The sequence below is a fragment of the Etheostoma spectabile genome, unplaced genomic scaffold, assembly GCF_008692095.1.
Source record: "Etheostoma spectabile isolate EspeVRDwgs_2016 unplaced genomic scaffold, UIUC_Espe_1.0 scaffold317, whole genome shotgun sequence".
Classification (NCBI taxonomy): Eukaryota; Metazoa; Chordata; class Actinopteri; order Perciformes; family Percidae; genus Etheostoma; species Etheostoma spectabile.
The window spans coordinates 65282-83950 of record NW_022605584.1 but is presented as its reverse complement, the minus strand read 5'-3'; the positions used below and the strand labels follow the sequence as shown (position 1 = coordinate 83950).

General features: G+C 42.1%; 2 protein-coding genes and 1 long non-coding RNA gene across 3 annotated transcripts in view; 1 reads left to right on the top strand and 2 right to left on the bottom strand.

Moving 5' to 3' along the window:
• Window positions 1–1283: 1283 nt before the first annotated feature.
• On the bottom strand, window positions 1284–14623 carry csrp2 (cysteine and glycine-rich protein 2). Its single transcript, XM_032511114.1, has 6 exons — window positions 14377–14623; window positions 12168–12290; window positions 8074–8242; window positions 4827–4956; window positions 2933–3026; window positions 1284–1506 (listed from the first exon to the last, which is right to left on the bottom strand). The coding sequence occupies exons 2-6, from the start codon at window positions 12277–12279 to the stop codon at window positions 1430–1432; spliced, it is 582 nt and encodes a 193-aa protein (XP_032367005.1). The 5' UTR covers window positions 12280–12290; window positions 14377–14623; the 3' UTR covers window positions 1284–1429.
• LOC116686147 (uncharacterized) lies at window positions 3857–4820 on the bottom strand. The gene is made up of 2 exons (XR_004331162.1): window positions 4135–4820; window positions 3857–3956 (listed from the first exon to the last, which is right to left on the bottom strand). It is a non-coding gene; the product is annotated as an uncharacterized LOC116686147 (long non-coding RNA).
• LOC116686149 (uncharacterized) overlaps window positions 12817–18669 on the top strand; it is a 25621-nt gene continuing 19768 nt past the window's right edge. Inside the window, exons 1-2 of the mRNA XM_032511117.1 lie at window positions 12817–12896; window positions 14387–14532. Of these exons, the coding sequence (XP_032367008.1) occupies window positions 12817–12896; window positions 14387–14532 (226 nt within the window). The remainder of the gene's footprint in view (window positions 12897–14386; window positions 14533–18669) is intronic.

Genomic DNA, 18669 nt, shown 5'->3' with positions numbered 1-18669 from the left:
CCCCCCCGCAGGCAGCAGCAGGCCAGACTGAAGTGTAAAGAATGTGCACCTGTACATAAACAATATCTTTCTCTGTAACTATTTTCTTTCCTTTTGTCAGTGTTAGTTGAAGGTGCTCCTGGGTCTACTTTCTTTTTTTGAGTTTGGGGGATTTCTTCCAACAAAACAGAAGAAAATCAAGTGACTATACTCCAAGTGTATGACTATAGCTTTTAGTGATGTCCGACACTGCTGTCTATAGGCATTTTAACCCCTTAATACCTTAAATCCCCCTGCGCCCCAGCCAAGAAACTCCACTGCATGTACGATGCTGGGGACAGCTGGGCTCTCGCCGTCACGCCCCCAACCCCATAGTCATCACCATGGTGACAGCCCGGCAAGCCACGTGTCTGTATATAGTGAATGTTATGTATTTGCAAGTACTTTTCTGCATTGCGTTCATTTGTCTGTCTTTTATTTTATTTTCTTTCTCAAATCCAGTGTGTTTAGTGGAAGTTTTCTGTCAGGTCGCCAGACTACCAGTCGGGCCTGACTGTGCAAGTGTGTAATATATTTGAATGTTCCATGCTTGTGGACTCTGTAGTCATCCTTAAGGTTTTTATTTTTTATTTCTATGTCATATATCGCTGGGTTTGTTATACCACTGGATGTACAAATTGTAAAGCAAAGACACTAGAGAACTAAGGCAGACGCCAACTTTTGTTTTTTTTCTAAAAGCTGAAATGTGATCATGCAATAGTTTAAGGACAGAGGGAGGTTATATATTACATTAGGCCTCTGGAACTTTTGGGCCTCATGTTTGCATCATCAGAAGGGGGCGGTTATGTCATCATAGTCCATGTTTCACTCCCCCATCCTGCAAACCAACCACTGATGTCATTTCTGCCCTACAAAGACAACATACAGCAGCTGCTTTTTGTGTGCTTTAAAGGCCAAAGGTTGATTTCATATCAGTACCAGTAACTAACCACTTGGGTTCTCATCATGCCTTTAACGTGACACGAGGTCAATGCAGACTGGTGTTTTTGTTTTTCTAGGGCAGGGTTCTGCTCATCTGGGACATGAATCTAAAGCCATTTCAGTCCTCAATAGTTCTTCCAGCAGCCTGACATGTTTCTGTTCCGTCTCCCCTCTCACCTCGCCATGTGGGAAAAAGCACATAATCATCTCCAGTGCCTCTCTGCCCACCTTCAGACATCACTGTAACTCCGCTTCAGATGTAAACATATGGGCATGGTTCAGTTTTAATGGCTTTAATAATAAAATAGTCAAATGTGAACAAATGGTTTGGTTAATGTTTTTATTTGAATCGAGAACACCTACTTCAACATGAAAGTACATAAGGAAGAAAAGACAAGACGGGGCTGGTGGATGTTAGACAGAGGAATATAATAAAAGTATAAAAAGGTGTGATGGATCCAGTGAGCCATCACTGAGCGTGAACCAGCGCGCCGGCTCCTTGGCCGTAACCAAACCCTTTGGGCCCAAAGTTCTTGGCGTAACACGCTGCAGAAAAACAGAAGAAGATAAATGAATAAGGTGCAGATTGGATTGTTTCAAAACTCCATCCTTACATTACTGACTAAAAACATCATTTAAAAACGGAAGGTGATGTGTAGGTGCATTGCTATCAGGCTGCTTTATCAAGCTAACAGAAACTGAACAGATGAGGAAGAAAATGAGTCAAGCTGTCACAACAAGGAATGACCCTTCCCAGTCTGGGAATTATGTTTAGTTTGGCCTATCCCTCATGGGATTACAAGTCATCGCTATATATCAACTCAAATATGTATAATATATATGTATATACACTATATATACTCCTTGTCTCCAAGGCTTCTTCAAGTATCATGTTGATCTTTAATTGTTAAAAAAAAAAGCGCTGTAAAATGTGGTACACACGTTTTTTTATAATCCCATTTAACAATCCTCCCAGTGAGCCTGATTTCCTCCATATCTGCTGAACTATCCCTGAGTCACCCTTATTTTAATTAGTAGGGCTGATTGTGTCACGCTATTTGGAAAAGGACGTCGCGGTTGAGATTTCACTTGATCTCTGAGCGCCACAAACCGGTTAGCGCTGAGTTCCAGCGGATCGTGTTTTCCGTACTAAAATCCCACCACCATTGTGTGTGTGTGTGTGTGTGTGTGTGTGTTTCAACAGAGCTGTTTCCCAGCTCTAACATCACCGTGTTGACGTTTAAAATGAGCTCACCACAAGGGTAAACCTGTTTCATTTGGATCTTTAACATTGGGTTTTTGGGGAGCGACTTCCTTTTGGAGCCAGCCTTAAGTTGCCACTCAGTGAACTGCAGTTTTTGGCACTAACGCATTGGCTTCATTGTTCATCAGTCTGTATTCACGACGTTCCACTTCCGGGATTGCTCCGGTGTCGCCTGAAATTTTGCTGGATGTCCTTTTTTTCGTCCAGATGTCTGTCCCCTTGCTCTGTCTCCGAGTCATCATTTTTGCAACATGACTGAGCTAATGAAAGCCAAACAGTTGAGCTTTGCTAATGTCCTGGCAGATGCCTCAATGTTAATGCTAACATTAGCATGATGATAGCATGCTCTCAGTGACAATGCTTACATGCTACACAGCCAATTAGGTAGCAGTCTTACATGTCAGATGTAACATGTAATATCCATAATAATCAGGCTGAGTAAATACAGACCCATGCTGTCAGTGATCACACAGGATAGTCAACACATTACACAATACCAGATGTTAAAGTGCTGCTGGATGCCTTTGTAGCAGATTGCTCATGTTTAATCTACTCTAGCTCTGCCAGTACATGTGTTGGCCAATGCAAATGTGAGGATCACCTTCTATTATTCCTGGCTGTCTGGTAAAACTCAACAGAAACAATCTGATGTACTGCTCTAATGACATCCTACCCATATTTTGTTCTGTGCCAGATGTTTTATCTCACCTTTGCAGTAGATTTCTCCGTCTTTCTCCGTCTGCGTGGTCGACTCCAGGCTCTTGCCACATTTTGCACAGCGGAAGCAGTTCTTATGCCACGGCTACGAAGAGAAAGAGATCATTTTAATTGTACAATGGCTGCTGTTCAAGTCGGTCTTCCTGCTTTTTATGCAAAATCTACCTCAAATTATCAGACCAAAAATATAAATATAATAAAAAGTTAATGTTAGCAGATGTTTCTTGGAGCGTACGTCATCTCCTTTTGTCAAATCCCATCAAAGCAACCTCCCAGCCTGGCGGGCCTTTCTAAATGTCTTCATTACCCAGAAAATGACAGGTTATGCTTTAGCCAACGAGTGGAGCCTCGTCCATTTCCTCCCATTAGGAAACCCATTAACAGCTCTCCGCCCGATGACATCACCTGCTATAAAACAGCTCAAGCATGAATCTGCATGCGATTAGCGGCAGGAAATGCTCTACTCCCTCCTCTGAGACTTATTGATTTTTTTTTTTTTATTGACCAAACAGTCTTATGACTTCATCGGCGATAAATCTGCCGGGACCCGTGTCCGGAGCGCCTCGCGCGGTTAACGCCAGCTGTTGGGAAGCTCCCATCCAAACCTTGTGGAATGGCTTCAGTCAGTAAAACAGCATTTGTGTTCTCTCATTAGGAGAGACCACACCCAACCTCCTGCGTGTGGTTCAGCGCTGTGAAGGACATGCGCGTTAGCCGTGTGGTTTGTGGCGTAGAGTGGGTTCCTGTGGAGTTCAGGGAAGAGGTCGGAGTTCTGGTGGGGGCTGTTCATGCTAAAACTGTATGGAATGATCGTTAACTGTAAACTTAAAGCTATAGTGTAGCGGCTGTTGCCCCCCCCCCCCCCCCCCCCATGAGAAATTCTAAGTAATGACAACCACATTGTCGGCGCGTCCAGAATCAGAATCAGCTTTATTTGCCAGGTATGAGGACCCATACGAGGAATTTTGCTTTGGATCTTATTGCTTACAATGTGCTTACTCATTCAAAACAACCACTATATACACACTAATATATACACACTAATATATACCCACTAATATATACCCACTAATATATACACACTAATATATACACACTAATATATACCCACTAATATATACCCACTAATATATACCCACTAATATATACACACTAATATATACCCACTAATATATACACACTAATGTATACACACTAATATATACACACTATAAACAGAAACAATACAGACAGGTTGAGGCAAGAGTGCAAAGTATGCAGGAGTAAATTATAATTATGATTATAGTTATTATTTTCATTACGGAGCATAGTGCAAAGGATGCTGGAATAATTAGCATTATGTTATTATATAAGTATTACAATATGAACAGTCTGACTAAATAATAAGTGGAACCAGTACACAGACTGATTAGAGACCGTGTTGCTGGGTTATTGAACAGGAACTGAACCTGACACGGAGTCTGAAGTCAGCTGGAGGGATCAGAGCTTGTGGGAACAAAGTCCACATGATACAAGCCTTCCGTGATTGCGCACATGCTAACACGATCAAAAGGACATTATAATCACGCTGATGTTTAACAGACAATGTTTACCACGTTACACATCTTAGTTTAGCATTTTAGCATGATAACGTCGGCTAGATGAAAAGTCCGTGATTACTCCTCATCCTGAGGGGAACATGAGTGTCAAGGCAATCCATCTAATTAACAGATGGGATCACCAGAGTTCTTCCTGTCATCGTCGTAAGACCTGATTAGCTGTGTAGAACGTTTGATCCTCGGGCTTTGGATTATGAGAGTAGTAGACTAAACCAGCAACATGAAGGCTCCACCTTAGGCCTGTGGTGTAAACCGAGAGGAGAAGATGCTTCAGATCCAGCTCTCACCTTGCCTGCCCCCATGATCTTCTCCGCAGCATAGACAGAGTCTCCACACCGGGCACATTTATCTGAACCTCCAAACTTCTGGGCAAATTTGGATGGGTTGGGGTTGGTGGTCGGTCTGTGAGTCTGTGTCCTGGGGGGGAATACACATGAAGCTATGACAAATTGTTTCAAAAAACATGGATCCAAAAATCACCATAATTCAGTACATCGGAAAAATATCTTTAGTGTGTCAGCTAGAGGCTGAGGTGAAAAGTTATTTTTATTTTTTACAGCTCATTCTGTAAAACACGTCCTGTACCAGATCCTCCTCTTTTCTTGTGAAAACATTTAGTCCTTTACTAATTGTGAACCAAGTATGTATGTCAAAACATTGATAAATTTGATTAATAAATACCTTGGTAATGAGTGCTGTATCAGTTAAACATGAATTCTTAAATGGATAAACATCTGTTAAGACAACTTTCTAAATGATTGCAACAACATTTTAGAAGAGAAACAGAGCAGCGATAAAGCTGGCGGACCCTGCTCTGTCCTGGGCCAGGGCACCTGGGGCCCCTGGAGCGCTGCTTATCGGAGGGTGACTGCCAGCGCCAGCGGCCCCTGAATGAAGCCCTTTGTGGCAGAGGGCAGAGAGGAGGGGACACGGGATCCTGCTGGTTACATAATAAACTCTTTCATAACAGCCATCCCCTGCTCTTACACTCAGCGGAGTGTGTGGCTCTGGCTTGTCCTGTTTGTTTCAGGGCTTTTACATCATGTGTACATAAGAATACACTGTTGAACTAGGGCGGTTGATTTGTTTTCTTTTTTTTTAAGTTCAGCAGTTGCAACATCTTACCTAAAGACAATGAGTAATCGTGTTAAATAATCGTGATTTCTGTTTTGACCAAAATAATCAGGATCGTGATTCTTTGCATAATCGAGCTGCCCTAATCCATCAATCAATCAAAATGTATTTATATAGCTCTTTACAGCAACCAGCAGGGTCCAAAGTGCTTAACAGAATGAGTAAAATCACAACATACAATAGAAAGAATGAACAAAGAAAACAGTAAAATCAGAAAAGGTCCCAAAGAAACAAAAGAATGAAATTGTCCCACCACTGCTCCGTATTAAAAGCCAGACAGCTTTTGAACAAGTTGAAGACGTGAGATGGAGCCCTGGTTCAGACCAACATAGAGAGCATTACAGTCGTCCAACCTTGAACTAATAAAAGCCTGAATGGCCTTTTCTAGGTCGTGCTGCTCAGAACAGGCTTAACTTTAGCCAGCAGACAAAGCTGTAAAAAGCTTTTTTTAACAACATTACTAATCTGCTTATAAAAATTTCATGTTGCAATCAAAAGTAACTCCCAAGTTTTTGACAGCTGATCTAGTGCAAGATGCCAGAGCTCCCAAACTCAAAGCTGGATCATTCTGCATGCCTGGACTACTGAAAATATTACACTCCGTTTTACCCTCATTCAAATTAAGAAAGTTGCCTGAAAGCCTCAACTTAATATCAGTGATAGAACTAAGCAGGGAGTTTAGTGCGACACTGTCATTTGCTTTCATAGGCAAATAGACTTGCAAATCATCTGCATAGCAATGAAAAAACAGGTTGTGCTTTCCTATAATCGCCCCTAAAGGCAGCATATATAAAGAAAACAGAATAGGACCAAGAATGGATCCCTGGGGTACCCAAAGGTACCACAAAGGACTGAAACAGTAGGATTCCCGGCATCTTCGGACAAGGCAATATCATTATGTACCCCTAAGTCTAAGAAGTAGTTGTAGTTGCAGTGTAAGTACCCAGATAGTAGACCCGTCCCATTCTGGGGCCTTGGCTGTAGGACTATTAGAAAATGTACAGTATCAACCTCTTAGATCATTACTCCAAATTTCAGACTTCAGCTTTGATTTTTCTCTTTGGATCGACACCATTTCCCCAACCAGCTGGGAACTGCTGCAGCCAAGCTGCATTTGAGGAACAGGCAGACTTTATTCCAATAGTCCCGTCAAGGTTTTCATCTCGTAGTGTTAACTGTCTTGTTCAAGAACCAAAGCATGTTAGCTTTGAGTTACTGGACAATGTCTTTAATTAACAGGCCACCCAGCGGTCGCTTTCACTGACATTTACCCACACATCCCCACTGACTCATGTTCATGCTGCTCTTGGGTTAACTTGGAAAGCTGTGGAAAACGTTTTTAAAGTTGATGTATTTCGGAACTATTTTGAATCCAGAACAACGAGTGCATGCTGTGTGGGGACAATGGCATTGTCAGCCTGCAGCCACAGCTGTTGAACATCATTACACACAGTGTGCCTCTGAACTCACTGACCTTATCAGCCTCACAGCAACCACTTGTGCAATTAAGTGTGATGAATGATTCATTATGAAGACATTTTAAGATGCCATTTGTTTTGTAGTGAATCTATAAAATTGCAAAATAGTCATATTTAAAAATGCCGTAGCTACTGGCCGCAGTGAAAGGCTTTTACTGATGGAAACAGTACACAGCTCTGACGAAGCACAGTGAAGGCTGCTTCAAATGGACGCCGCGGGTATGTACGTTGGTATGTGGAGACACGCTACGAGACGCTGGACCCTGATGTGCACCTTCTAAAAAATGTAACTACACCTCGTGGCGACACACATTGCTCAGCCGTGGTTTGGTAGCGTTGCATTTCTCACGACTCATGTCCTGGTTCTCCTTCTCCCTAAACAACTTGAACTTAAAGAGAGGGTTAACTTCTCCTACGCCAGGTTTCTGCCTGCTGACAGAAAGCACAGGGGAGACACTTTCTCCGATTCTCCCACTATACCTCTCTAGAGTTGGTAATCACTCCAGCTCCAACCCCGTCACTCTCTCACCTGCTTTACAACACACTCCCCCCCCACACACACACCGGCTCTGCTTTCCTCTTAAAGATATGCCTACGCACAAGTATAAACTCCAGGCCCCTTACGTAGGCTACGGGGAAAGCTCTACATGGAGCCTCCACAGAACCCTAAATCAGGCTTTAGTAACAACCAGACACACAGACACACAACACAACCCTGACCTACAGAATATACAGTAAGGATGGATCACGTGCCAATAATGATTCCATCACTCCACAAAGCATCATGTTGCCCAACGCCGTGTAATTTAAACATATGACTACGACAACACAGAACAATTCAGCAGACGACTTTGGTTCCATGCTGGCTGAAATAACCATCTCGATCATGGTTATTATCATAAGAATCAGCAGCCCGGCTTACTCTTCCTGTTTGATTCCCAGCCGCTCTCCTCGGTCCATGTTGAGCGTCCCCGCCCCCTGACCGTAGCCGTAGCCTTTAGGGCCGTACTTCTTCCCGTAGCAAGACTTGCAGTAGATCTCCTGGTCATGGATAGCCAGTGTGGTGCTGTCTAAGCCTTTCCTGCAGACCACTGCGGACACACACACACACACACACACACACACACACACACACACACACACACACACACACACACACACACACACACACACACACACACACACACACACACACACACACACACACACACACACACACACACACACACACACGAATTATGGAAGTGGAATGGTGTCACTATGCACTTAAGAATTACAGTTTCTTCTTGTGATCAGGATGTTGCTGAAATGTTCTCACAGGAAAAAATGACTTGTAACTAGAAAAGGCTAGATTTACTGCACGTGTAAAACATTTGAATTACTGAAAGAAGTCGAATGACAACATATTGTAACAAGTGAGATTCTTTTTTATTATGAAGTAGGTTGAGGAGCTGTATACGTACTGTAAGTATCAAAAGGCTCCTTCTACAGAGAAATGCACACAGCCTGCATTCAGAAACAGTGCCTTTTACGGTTGTAATGTCACAACTATACCATAGATAGGTAGAATGTGGTGCTACAGTGCCGTTACAGTCATTCCCCGGCAGATGTAGAAGACCCCAAAACGCTGACTAATCAGAAAAGACTGGGCTTTTTTGGGAGGGGGGCTTAAAGAGACAGGCACTAAAACGTGTTTTAGACGGAGGGCAAATCCAGGTACATTCAGACAGACAGTATGAGAAAAGTAAAGTGTTTTTTTTATCATTAAAGCAGGTAAACATGTCCTAGTAGAAAAATAAGTATCAAATTGGACATGGCAGTTAAAATGGACGAGCTGAAAGAAGATAAACTTAAGGTAAGCACAACCCGAAAAAGGCAAAGTAAAATCTTTAAGTATTTGTACTCTTTTCTCTCTAAGTGATACAAGTTCAACCTATAAAGTAAAGTATTAATATACCGAGTGGGAAAAGGCATTTGGAAGTGGGGCTTCATGTTTAATGTATATCCAGATTTTCATCCATAACTAGTTTTTCTGTCGGCAGTGCATGATTTCTTCGATTCAAACGGTACAGTACCTGTTGGAGAAATCAGTAGTTGGCAGGTGTTCAAAGTAAAGAAGGCATTGTTTGAATAAAACAACGCATTCCAGGGGCTTAAGCATGCACACTGCCTGTTGGATTAGTTCTGAGTTGTAATTCTTCACACACTCACTTTGTGCCTGTCTGGTCCTGGTTTAACATTACACAACTGGCTGGGAAAATGTCTCCCCTCACTTCTCTCTGATAACACCGGGGGTGAAAGCTTCGTAGGCTTGTTAGAAGATGTCTGTATGTCTAATCAAATTGCACCTAAATCCTCACATTTCCTTCTTTACCCTCTTTGTTGTAATTGTTATGGTTTCTCTTTTTGTCCCAAGTATTTCAGTTTTCCTCGGCTACAGTTAGATCATGCATTCCTGAGTTGGAGCGAATCAAAGATGAGGCTCTGTTTGAAACAGGGTAAAATCTCTGTCAGTGTATACTGTAGCTGCCTTTCATACACAGAAATGAAAAGTGGTGAATGTCAAACTTACAAACTGGAGGAAAGGGCAACGGAGAGCCAAGGACAGCAAGTGTCCTCGCTCATCACCGTCCTCAGTATTAGTGTCAGACAAAGCTGCTGTTGTACAGAACTGCTGCTGGAAAAAATGAACTCGCTCTTTGAGGCTCAGATTGCTTTGTTCTTCTCCTGATAGCAGCTACATAAAAGCATTTGTTTAATCCTGGTCTCCGGGAACATCTTCACTGGCATTTGAAGGACGGTTCAGGAGCAGGACAAACCCCCGAACCGTCCGAACAACTGACAAAAATGCAGTGTGAAATCAACAACTGATGACGTGCTCTGGTCTATTGGAATTTCTTTAAACTGATCACAATCGTCATGGGGGGTGCTAAGCCCCAGACAGAGCCACGGAGCTGCTGCAAATTAGCCTCGGGTAGAAAATTGTTTTGGTGGAACACGTGTATGTTCAGAAATAGTTGTAGTCGTCAACAGAAACTCGGATTGGACAGATAGTCTAGCTAGCGGTCTGGATTTACCCTGCAGAGATCTGAGTACCAGTAACCTAGTGGCCTCAGATTGGACAGATAGTCTAGCTAGCGTCTGGATTTACCCTGCAGAGATCTGAGGACCAGGTAACCATAGTCCTCAGATTGGACAGATAGTCTAGCTAGCGGTCGGGATTTACCCTGCAGAGATCTGAGGACCAGGTAACCATAGTCCTCAGATTGGACAGATAGTCTAGCTAGCGTCTGGATTTACCCGCAGAGATCTGAGGACCAGTAACCATAGTCCTCAGATTGGACAGATAGTCTAGCTAGCGTTCTGGATTTACCCTGCAGAGATCTGAGGACCAGTAACCATAGTCCTCTGATTGACAATAGTCTAGCTAGCGGTCTGGATTTACCCTGCAGAGATCTGGACCAGGTAACCATAGTCCTCAGATTGGACAGATAGTCATCTACGGTCTGGATTTACCCTGCAGAGAACTGAGGACCAGGTAACCATAGTCCTCTGATTGGACAGATAGTCTAGCTAGCGGTCTGGATTTACCTGCAGAGATCTGAGGACCAGGTAACCATAGTCCTCTGATTGGACAGATAGTCTAGCTAGCAGTCTGGATTTACCCTGCAGAGATCTGAGGACCAGGTAACCATAGTCCTCATTGGACAGATAGTCTAGCTAGCGGTCTGGATTTACCCGCAGAGATCTGAGGACCAGGTAACCATAGTCCTCTGATTGGACAGATAGTCTAGCTAGCGGTCTGGATTTACCCTGCAGAGATCTGGGACCAGGTAACCATAGTCCTCAGATTGGACGATGTCTAGCTAGCGGTCTGGATTACCGCAGAGATCTGAGGACCGGTAACCATATCCTCTGATTGGACAGATAGTCTAGCTAGCTGTCTGGATCTACCCTGCAGAGATCTCAGGACCAGGTCACCATAGTCCTCAGAAATCCACCAAAGGTTAAAAGATCACAAAGTAAACAGAAGGTAATGGACATCATGCTGAAAAGAGTGAAATCTTGTGAAAAAGTGGAACATCGTGGATATAGACTATTTTGTTTGTAAAGGAGTACATAACATGGATTGTCTGCTTTCTGTCTCTTTTGCTGACTGATTTTAAGAACTGACAAATGTTGATTCCCCCCCCCAGCCCTACTGTCCAGTATTATAAATATAAACAATATGTGCAGGTTGATGCAATATTTGCTTTTGACAGGTCTTATCTTAATTACATTTAAGACTTTTGGCAAGGTTAGGCATCAGCTCCAAAAATGCCTGAGCTGTCTGAGACTTTTTCTTCAAAGCACACAAACAAATGTGTTTGTGTCAATGTGTGTACATGTGTGTACATGCCAACAGAAAAACTAAGAGTAAGTTCATGTATTAACTTTATTTTTGTTTAGCTCAATGTTTGTCTGCCAGGTTTTAGTTTTTTAAGCCATAACTTGGGAATTAGTTGCTTTTTAGTTCTCAAATCTAAAATTTCACTCAGTGTGACAAGAACACAATGATAAAAGGGAACTCTAGGGATTTAGCACGTTTGTAGGTTGGGGGACTCACAGGAGACGAGTTAAATATGAGATATCCTGATTTTTAGTCCTAAACAACAGTCAAAATCACAGCATCCATTCCTACATGTCCCATAATGCAACTCTCTCTTTTGGACCATCCATGCCTGATAAATGACTGTGTCTTCAAACCCCCTGTCCCCAGTTTTGAAGACAGGCTTCATGTTGAAAATGTGTAGAATCTTTTCAGATGTTAGACAGCTCCATAAGACATCATCCAACTGTAGGAGTAGTACTCCCTATAGTAAGTGAACTGATCTTAGGGGGTAATCAATGAAAGAATATGTCGTACACATGGTCAGCAGGGATATATACTATATCTTTACTTCATGGGTTAAAACATGCAAAACACAGCAATGGTCCTTTAAGAGTCCAAAGTATATGTGTTACAGCGGTACTTACTGCAGAGAAAACAGCATTTGTGGAAACTCTTCCCGTCACACTGCACTTCCTCGGCGTGGTACACGGTCCCGCGGCATGCTCCACACTTGTTGCCTCCTCCCCAGTTTGGCATTGTGAGTGATTCTAAGAAGAGAGATGGAGATAAGAGAGGCTGAAGCATCTGACGGAGGCAGGGTAACTTTCTCTCTTTTGTTTTAGGCCAAACAAAGAAAAGATGACCATGAAAATGAGCATTATTGTTTTTCAGCAATGCCCTTCTCCATTCCCTCGCGCACACGTTCACCCGGAGGATGCGCCAAGTGGAAACATGTGTAACCATAACCAGAGCACAGGGCCAATCACAGAGTCACAACCCTGCTTTAAATCGGTTTCTCCCTTTGCTATCAGCTGTCGTTGCAGGCAAAGAGTTCAACCCTCCACCCCCCCTTCCACCTCCAGTCATCTACACCAGCTGACCGGTCCGGAGCCTCTTTCGGTCCGGTCTTCAGGCTCCTTCTTCGCCACCACTGGTGTCTAGATTCCATCGGGCGGTTATGATGGTTCTCTACCCCTATATACAAACTATTAGTATAAAGATGGAGTCTAATCGCCAAAGAATTTGTAAGTTTTTATTGAGCTGTACAATAGACCTTTTTGCGTATATGCAAACATGTCTCTCCTGATTGAAACATCCGAGGGAATATTCCGGGCCGCCGTGCCCAGGGGCTTTATGTTGTTGTCTGATGGGCTGTGAGTGCAGGATACAAACACAAAGAAGAAGTGTGAGCATGGAGTAAACACTGGTGTTACCACACGGAGCCCACATGAAGCACCCATACACTCCCTGACTCACGTACATCGGCCTGTAATTACAGACTCGGCCCCCTTTAAAATGGGTCAAGGGTTAAGGGACAAATGTAACATTTGAAAACTATCCTTGTGTATCACTGCAAAGCAAGCCAGCTGTGATATCATACATGGGAGACTAAAATTAAAAAGCGCTGTTATTCTACAGAATACCCAGAGCAGTAGAACATATTAATCTTGCGGGTGGCGAAGTCCTCCTCCCAGCTAGATTAGAGACCGGAGAACAGGTCAGAGCGTGACAGCAGATCAAAAGACCACGAACGTTAGCCTCAAAGCTCCCTCAGGGGGGGATGTGATAAGAAGGTCAGCGCTGAAGTGTACAGGCCAACAAGTCAGCTGAGATGTGCTCTGATGGAAACCAATCTGAAGTTATTATTATATTACGTGAATCCTTTTAGATTTAAGTTGCCAAGGACAACCACTCGGGATTAAATTCAGTGTCTTCAAACTTGGCAAATGTCCTTCAGTGTTCAGTCCACCTGGGAGAATAGTGTGAAACTAAATGTCCACTGAACCGAGACTAATGGAACTGTAATACTGTAGGACTCTGGACGGGAGGGGGACTCACGGAGCCCTGTGGAAACTCTGGGAGACATTACTGCCCATCACATTTATAATTGGAACTTATTATTACATATTCTTTTCTGAATAGTTGTCAATGCACAGTGTGTGTAACCTCTGAAACCATGTTGACCCAAAGTTATCAGAATGTATGGCTAATTGTTTAAGAATGGGACTTAACTTCAATAGGGTTTAATACTGCTGTCCTCCATGGCAATGGGTTCCGGTAATGTTCCGGTAATGTTCCGTTAATGTTCCGGTAATGTTCCGGTAATGTTCCAGTCTACGGTAACGTTACGGGGGGGGGGGCTAACCTTAGCTAATGTAGCCGCGACGTCCCTCTAATCCCGATAAAAACACAAAGCAGCGTGAATTAGCCGGTTATTACTAATCACTTATGACGTTGGAAAGACAAATGGATCTAGGCGAGCGTGGCTTTAAGCTGACGGCATCCCTTAGTTTCTTACTTTTTGACTGTTTTGGTGTTTTTTAAGTTAGTTAAACGTTAGTTAATGAAAACCTATTTTGACGTTAGGTTCAGAGTGTTGTAACGTTAGCTAAGTACCGCTAAGCTAACTGCTGCCCTTCTTATCGACTTCATTTATCTCGGCGATGAATGCCATAAACAACAGCTTATCCAAACTATTAATGCAAACGTAAAAAGGTTTTTAACAGTAGAACCTGCACTAAATGTACAGGTTCATTTACCACACCATCGAGGAAACACTGCTTGCTCTTTAACCAACTCATTTCTGTCTGAAAAGCTTTTGCTTTTGGCAGAATGTGTTAGAAGTGTTTTTACCTTAACGTAGCTTTTTAAAAGGTCTAGATGCTGGAGGGACTCGGCTCCAGCTGAAGGGTTCCCCGGGTATCCAGACAGCAGTGCCGCTGCGACGCCACATCCTCCACCTCTCTACTGCCCCGGGAAGGGGCGGGAACGCAACCATGCTGCCTTCAGGTACTGTCGGACATTAGGAAGAATGAAGGGCCATGAGTCCCTCGCTTCATATCATACACAAAGGGGAAATAAAGAGGCTTTTTTAAAGGTCAGATCTTAAATCAGGAAGAAGTTTAGTTTAGCCTTGATGGGTGTGAAGGGTTATATGGGCAGATCATGTGAGGAGTGTTGAATCAGTCTTCTGTCTACATTGTGCTGGGTAATTAAATAAGTTGTGGGGTCCGGGACACCCAGGGGTACTTGGGGGAGTGAGTGCATCTTTCTTATAAAACTCAAGAAGGGAAGGGAGGTTGTCTGTCCTGTCAGCATTACAGGAAGTGAGACAGAGACAGTAGACTCCTACAAATAGCCCACCTGTGTTTACACTTTTCTTTTTTTGGGCAGCAGTGTGTATCTAGGCTACTATATGTACAGTATATGTATATGTATAGAAATGCATATTCAAAATACTGCAAATGCTTAAAAAACACCACTGCTGTATCAGCCTGTCCAAAGCTGCAGTTCTCCTGCTCCCTGCTGGACCCTCTATGAAGGCTGTTCAAGGACCTGGCAAAAGGGCAGTCTGTCTGTCACTGGTTTTAAATTGATTTAGGACCCTGGCTTTTTATGATGACATTGTTGTTTGAATATGAGTGAAAGTGTGTTTATGTATTTACATGTAAGTGTCTCTGTCTATCTGAAACGTGCTGCTGCCACTTGCCAGGACACTCTTGTAAAAGAGATTTTTAATCTCAAGGAGTTTTTTATCCTGGTTAAATAAAGGTTTGAATGAATGAATGAATGAATGTAATAAATGAGGGGTTAGATTGACATTTGAACTATACTACTTGCACTTTACTTGGGTATTTCCATTTTAAGCAACTTCATACAGTACTTCTACTCCACTAGATATCAGAGGGAACTATAGTACTTTTTAACTCCACTCCACTTGACAGCTCTAGTTAGTATTAAGACCACAAGTATCTCCAGAAGTGTTCCTTTATGTGTTGAGGAAAATCTCCTACTTCTTAAGATTAATGAAAGGAAATTGCACCATCACAAAGCTGAAAACAGGGCTGTTTTTTATCTGACACCATGAAAAGAGATATGTGACACTACAAACGCAGGATGATCTTGTACAATATGACACATTGCTGTAGATGAAACTACCCAACAGTATATACAGGAATTAAAATGAGCACAAACCTAAACATGCACATTAATGCAGCGGTGATATTAATCCAGAAACAATCATATAGAATAGCATAACACTAACAGGGAGCAGTACAGCACCTCAACCTGCTTTATAATACAACAAAACATGGAAACCTTACTTTTTTCAATATGGGACCTTTAATGTTAAAGTAAATGTTTATGATTGAAGTGACAGAAATAATTCATGTTTTACATCCCTGCCAGTCTCACCACACTGACACCACTACTTCAATTTTAGTTAAAAGGCTAAACCATAAAATGATCCCCTTTAAAGGGTTCTGCCTAATTAAAGACTTTAATGCACACAGCCATTGATAGAACATGCCAACTAATCCAGCGTTATTAATTTTTTAATAATGCCTTCTGTTTTTAAAAATTAGAGTGCTTTATAGAAGAATATTAAATCAGCTTCATGTTCATGTTCAGACTGTTCATATTCTTTTTAAAATGGATGATGACAAGGAAGGCCAATGGTTATGACAACTTAATAATTACAAGAGATGGGAAATATATCAGATGGTAATTGCTGGCCATGAAATCATGTCATGTGAATAGACATTGTTTTCTCTCTATATTTTTCACAATGAATAGTACTAGATGTGTTGTCAAAAAGTGCATTAGACAAAGGGAATCTTGTTCTCGTTTGATTTAACCCTTCTGTTCTCCTTGTGTCAAATTTGACCCGTTTTCAAAGTTTCTATATCAGAAATTAAATTTGGGTTTCTTTCAGCCAAACTGTGGGAAATTAACGTTCAGATCTCTACTTTCATTGAATTTTGGGTGTATAATTCAATTTATAGCATTATCTTGACTACACTGTGACATGTCGGAGATTATCTATTACTTTCATTCCTCTGATCTTAACTATTAGTCAAGATCATTCATAGTCTAAAGTTAGATTTAATTTCATATAAATGAGGTTAATTGACCATGAATTACCAAAATAAGTGTAAAACAAATGTAAATAACTTGGTTCTATGGTGAATATATTAATTGTAGATTAAAAAGTGATGGAAAAATGTGGAAAGAAAACCTAAAAACGGTGTCTAAAAAGTGTTAAACCCTTTAACCCGGGAGGACAACACAAGGGCCACAACTCATGTAAAAAGGGCCTTGGTCAGCCAAGTGACTTAATTTGATTGCTGGTTACATTCAGCTGATTGAACACAGCCTGGGCTTGATTGCAGCGAGCCACGCTCAGCCCTCAGGATCCCAGCGAGAGCTGTTCGGGCTAAAGGGAAAATCTCTCACCAGTAGGGAATGCTAGCTCTCCAAGGATACCGGGACATCTCAAGGAAGTCTCAGCAGAGCCCGGAAGAACATTTCAAGCCTCAGTTAAGGTCAGATTAAGGTAAAGAGACTGGGCTAAAATGGGTTTTGTGGGATAACAGAAAGCTGGGCACTACTAGTAGCCAAAGGAACCATAGGCTTGAGATACATTTTCCAAAAAAGAATGTGAAGATTTTCTCAGGCTTTATGATCTATGGACAAACTTGCCACACTTTTTCATTACCAGGATCTGGTTCTATCTAGGGTGAAGGACCTGGAACTTTATTTATCAAATGGCTAAAAGTGACAGTCAAACTTGTGCAAGATACAAGTAAACCTCTTTAATTTTTACTCAATTTACATTTCCGTTCCAAATATAAATTTCATTAACTACCAATAATCTGTATCGGCCTTCAAAAAAACACATTGGTTGATTCCCTACTAAAAAGTTTTCACCCGGTAATATTTCTATATGTTAGCAATGGCATGTCTTGTAGTAGTAATAGCTGTACCTTGCTTCAGTAGTAGACACGGCAGTATCACGGTGGAGGGAACGCCAGTCGTGGTGAATTGGTCGGGTTTGTCTCAGGAACCGAGTGTTTTCATTGAAGTGTTTGGCCACCACTGATACTTGGCTTAACGATCTGTCTACTTAAAGGTTAATTGTCCCGTCTGCTAAGATTTAGGGTCGTAAATGCCTGGGAGGGCCACATCTCTTGGCAGCTCCCTCAGCCCAGTTTTAGTGCTAGTATAAAAGATTAGTTTAGATTGTCCTGGCGTGACTCGATCAGCCTCATCTGGCCCGGAGATCCCGCTTGGCGTGTTGAATGAGTTCCTCTCTCCACTGGAATTAATTTGTACTAAGTATGAATTGAACCTCAGCGCACAGATGCATTTATGGCATGTGTCCTTTTAATTTCAACCACCTTTCTGCTTTTTCAACACTGTGGCTTCACTCAGACCATCAGTTCCAATCTGTTTAATGTGTGCAACGCCGGCCGGTTCACAGCATCAGATGAAGAGTGCCATCTGACCACATTAGCAGGGCTCGCTTCCATCTGCTGGGCCATTCTTTATTGGACTATGAATTATTGGTGCCATTTGGAAATCAGTAGACTGAAGCCATCTGTACATTTTAGAGTAAAAAGTAGTAGAGTAAAAATTAATAGAATAGTTGTTCCTAAATGAAATTTATTTTCGTCTCTTTTTTTTTAATTCGAGCTCAAATTAAAACAGGGAGGCTATTCGACCAAAAAAAAAAAAAACAGGATTATGGAGAGACCTCTCTGTAGGCTGAGGCCCGGGTTCAAATCTGACTGTGTTGCCCCATGTCTCGCCCACCTTTCCTATCTATCCACTGTCCCTACAAATGAAGAGGAAATAGCCCCCCCCAAAATAATCCTTAAAATAAAAACTAGGATCATATTCCTCACAGAAAATACAATCCCAAATTCACACACATAACAAAGCTGGTCAGTGTCATACTTATTTATTTTTTTTAATAAAAATTTGTGAAGTCGTATAGAAGTAGAGAGTTTGGCCCATAACTACAGAGAGAGCAGAGCTACAGTGAAGAACAGCTCCATGTTTTATAAATGTTGGATCAGCAGACACAACTACTAAAAATAGCAGTTCAACAATCATTATTTGAAACGCATTACAGCAGCCTTCAAC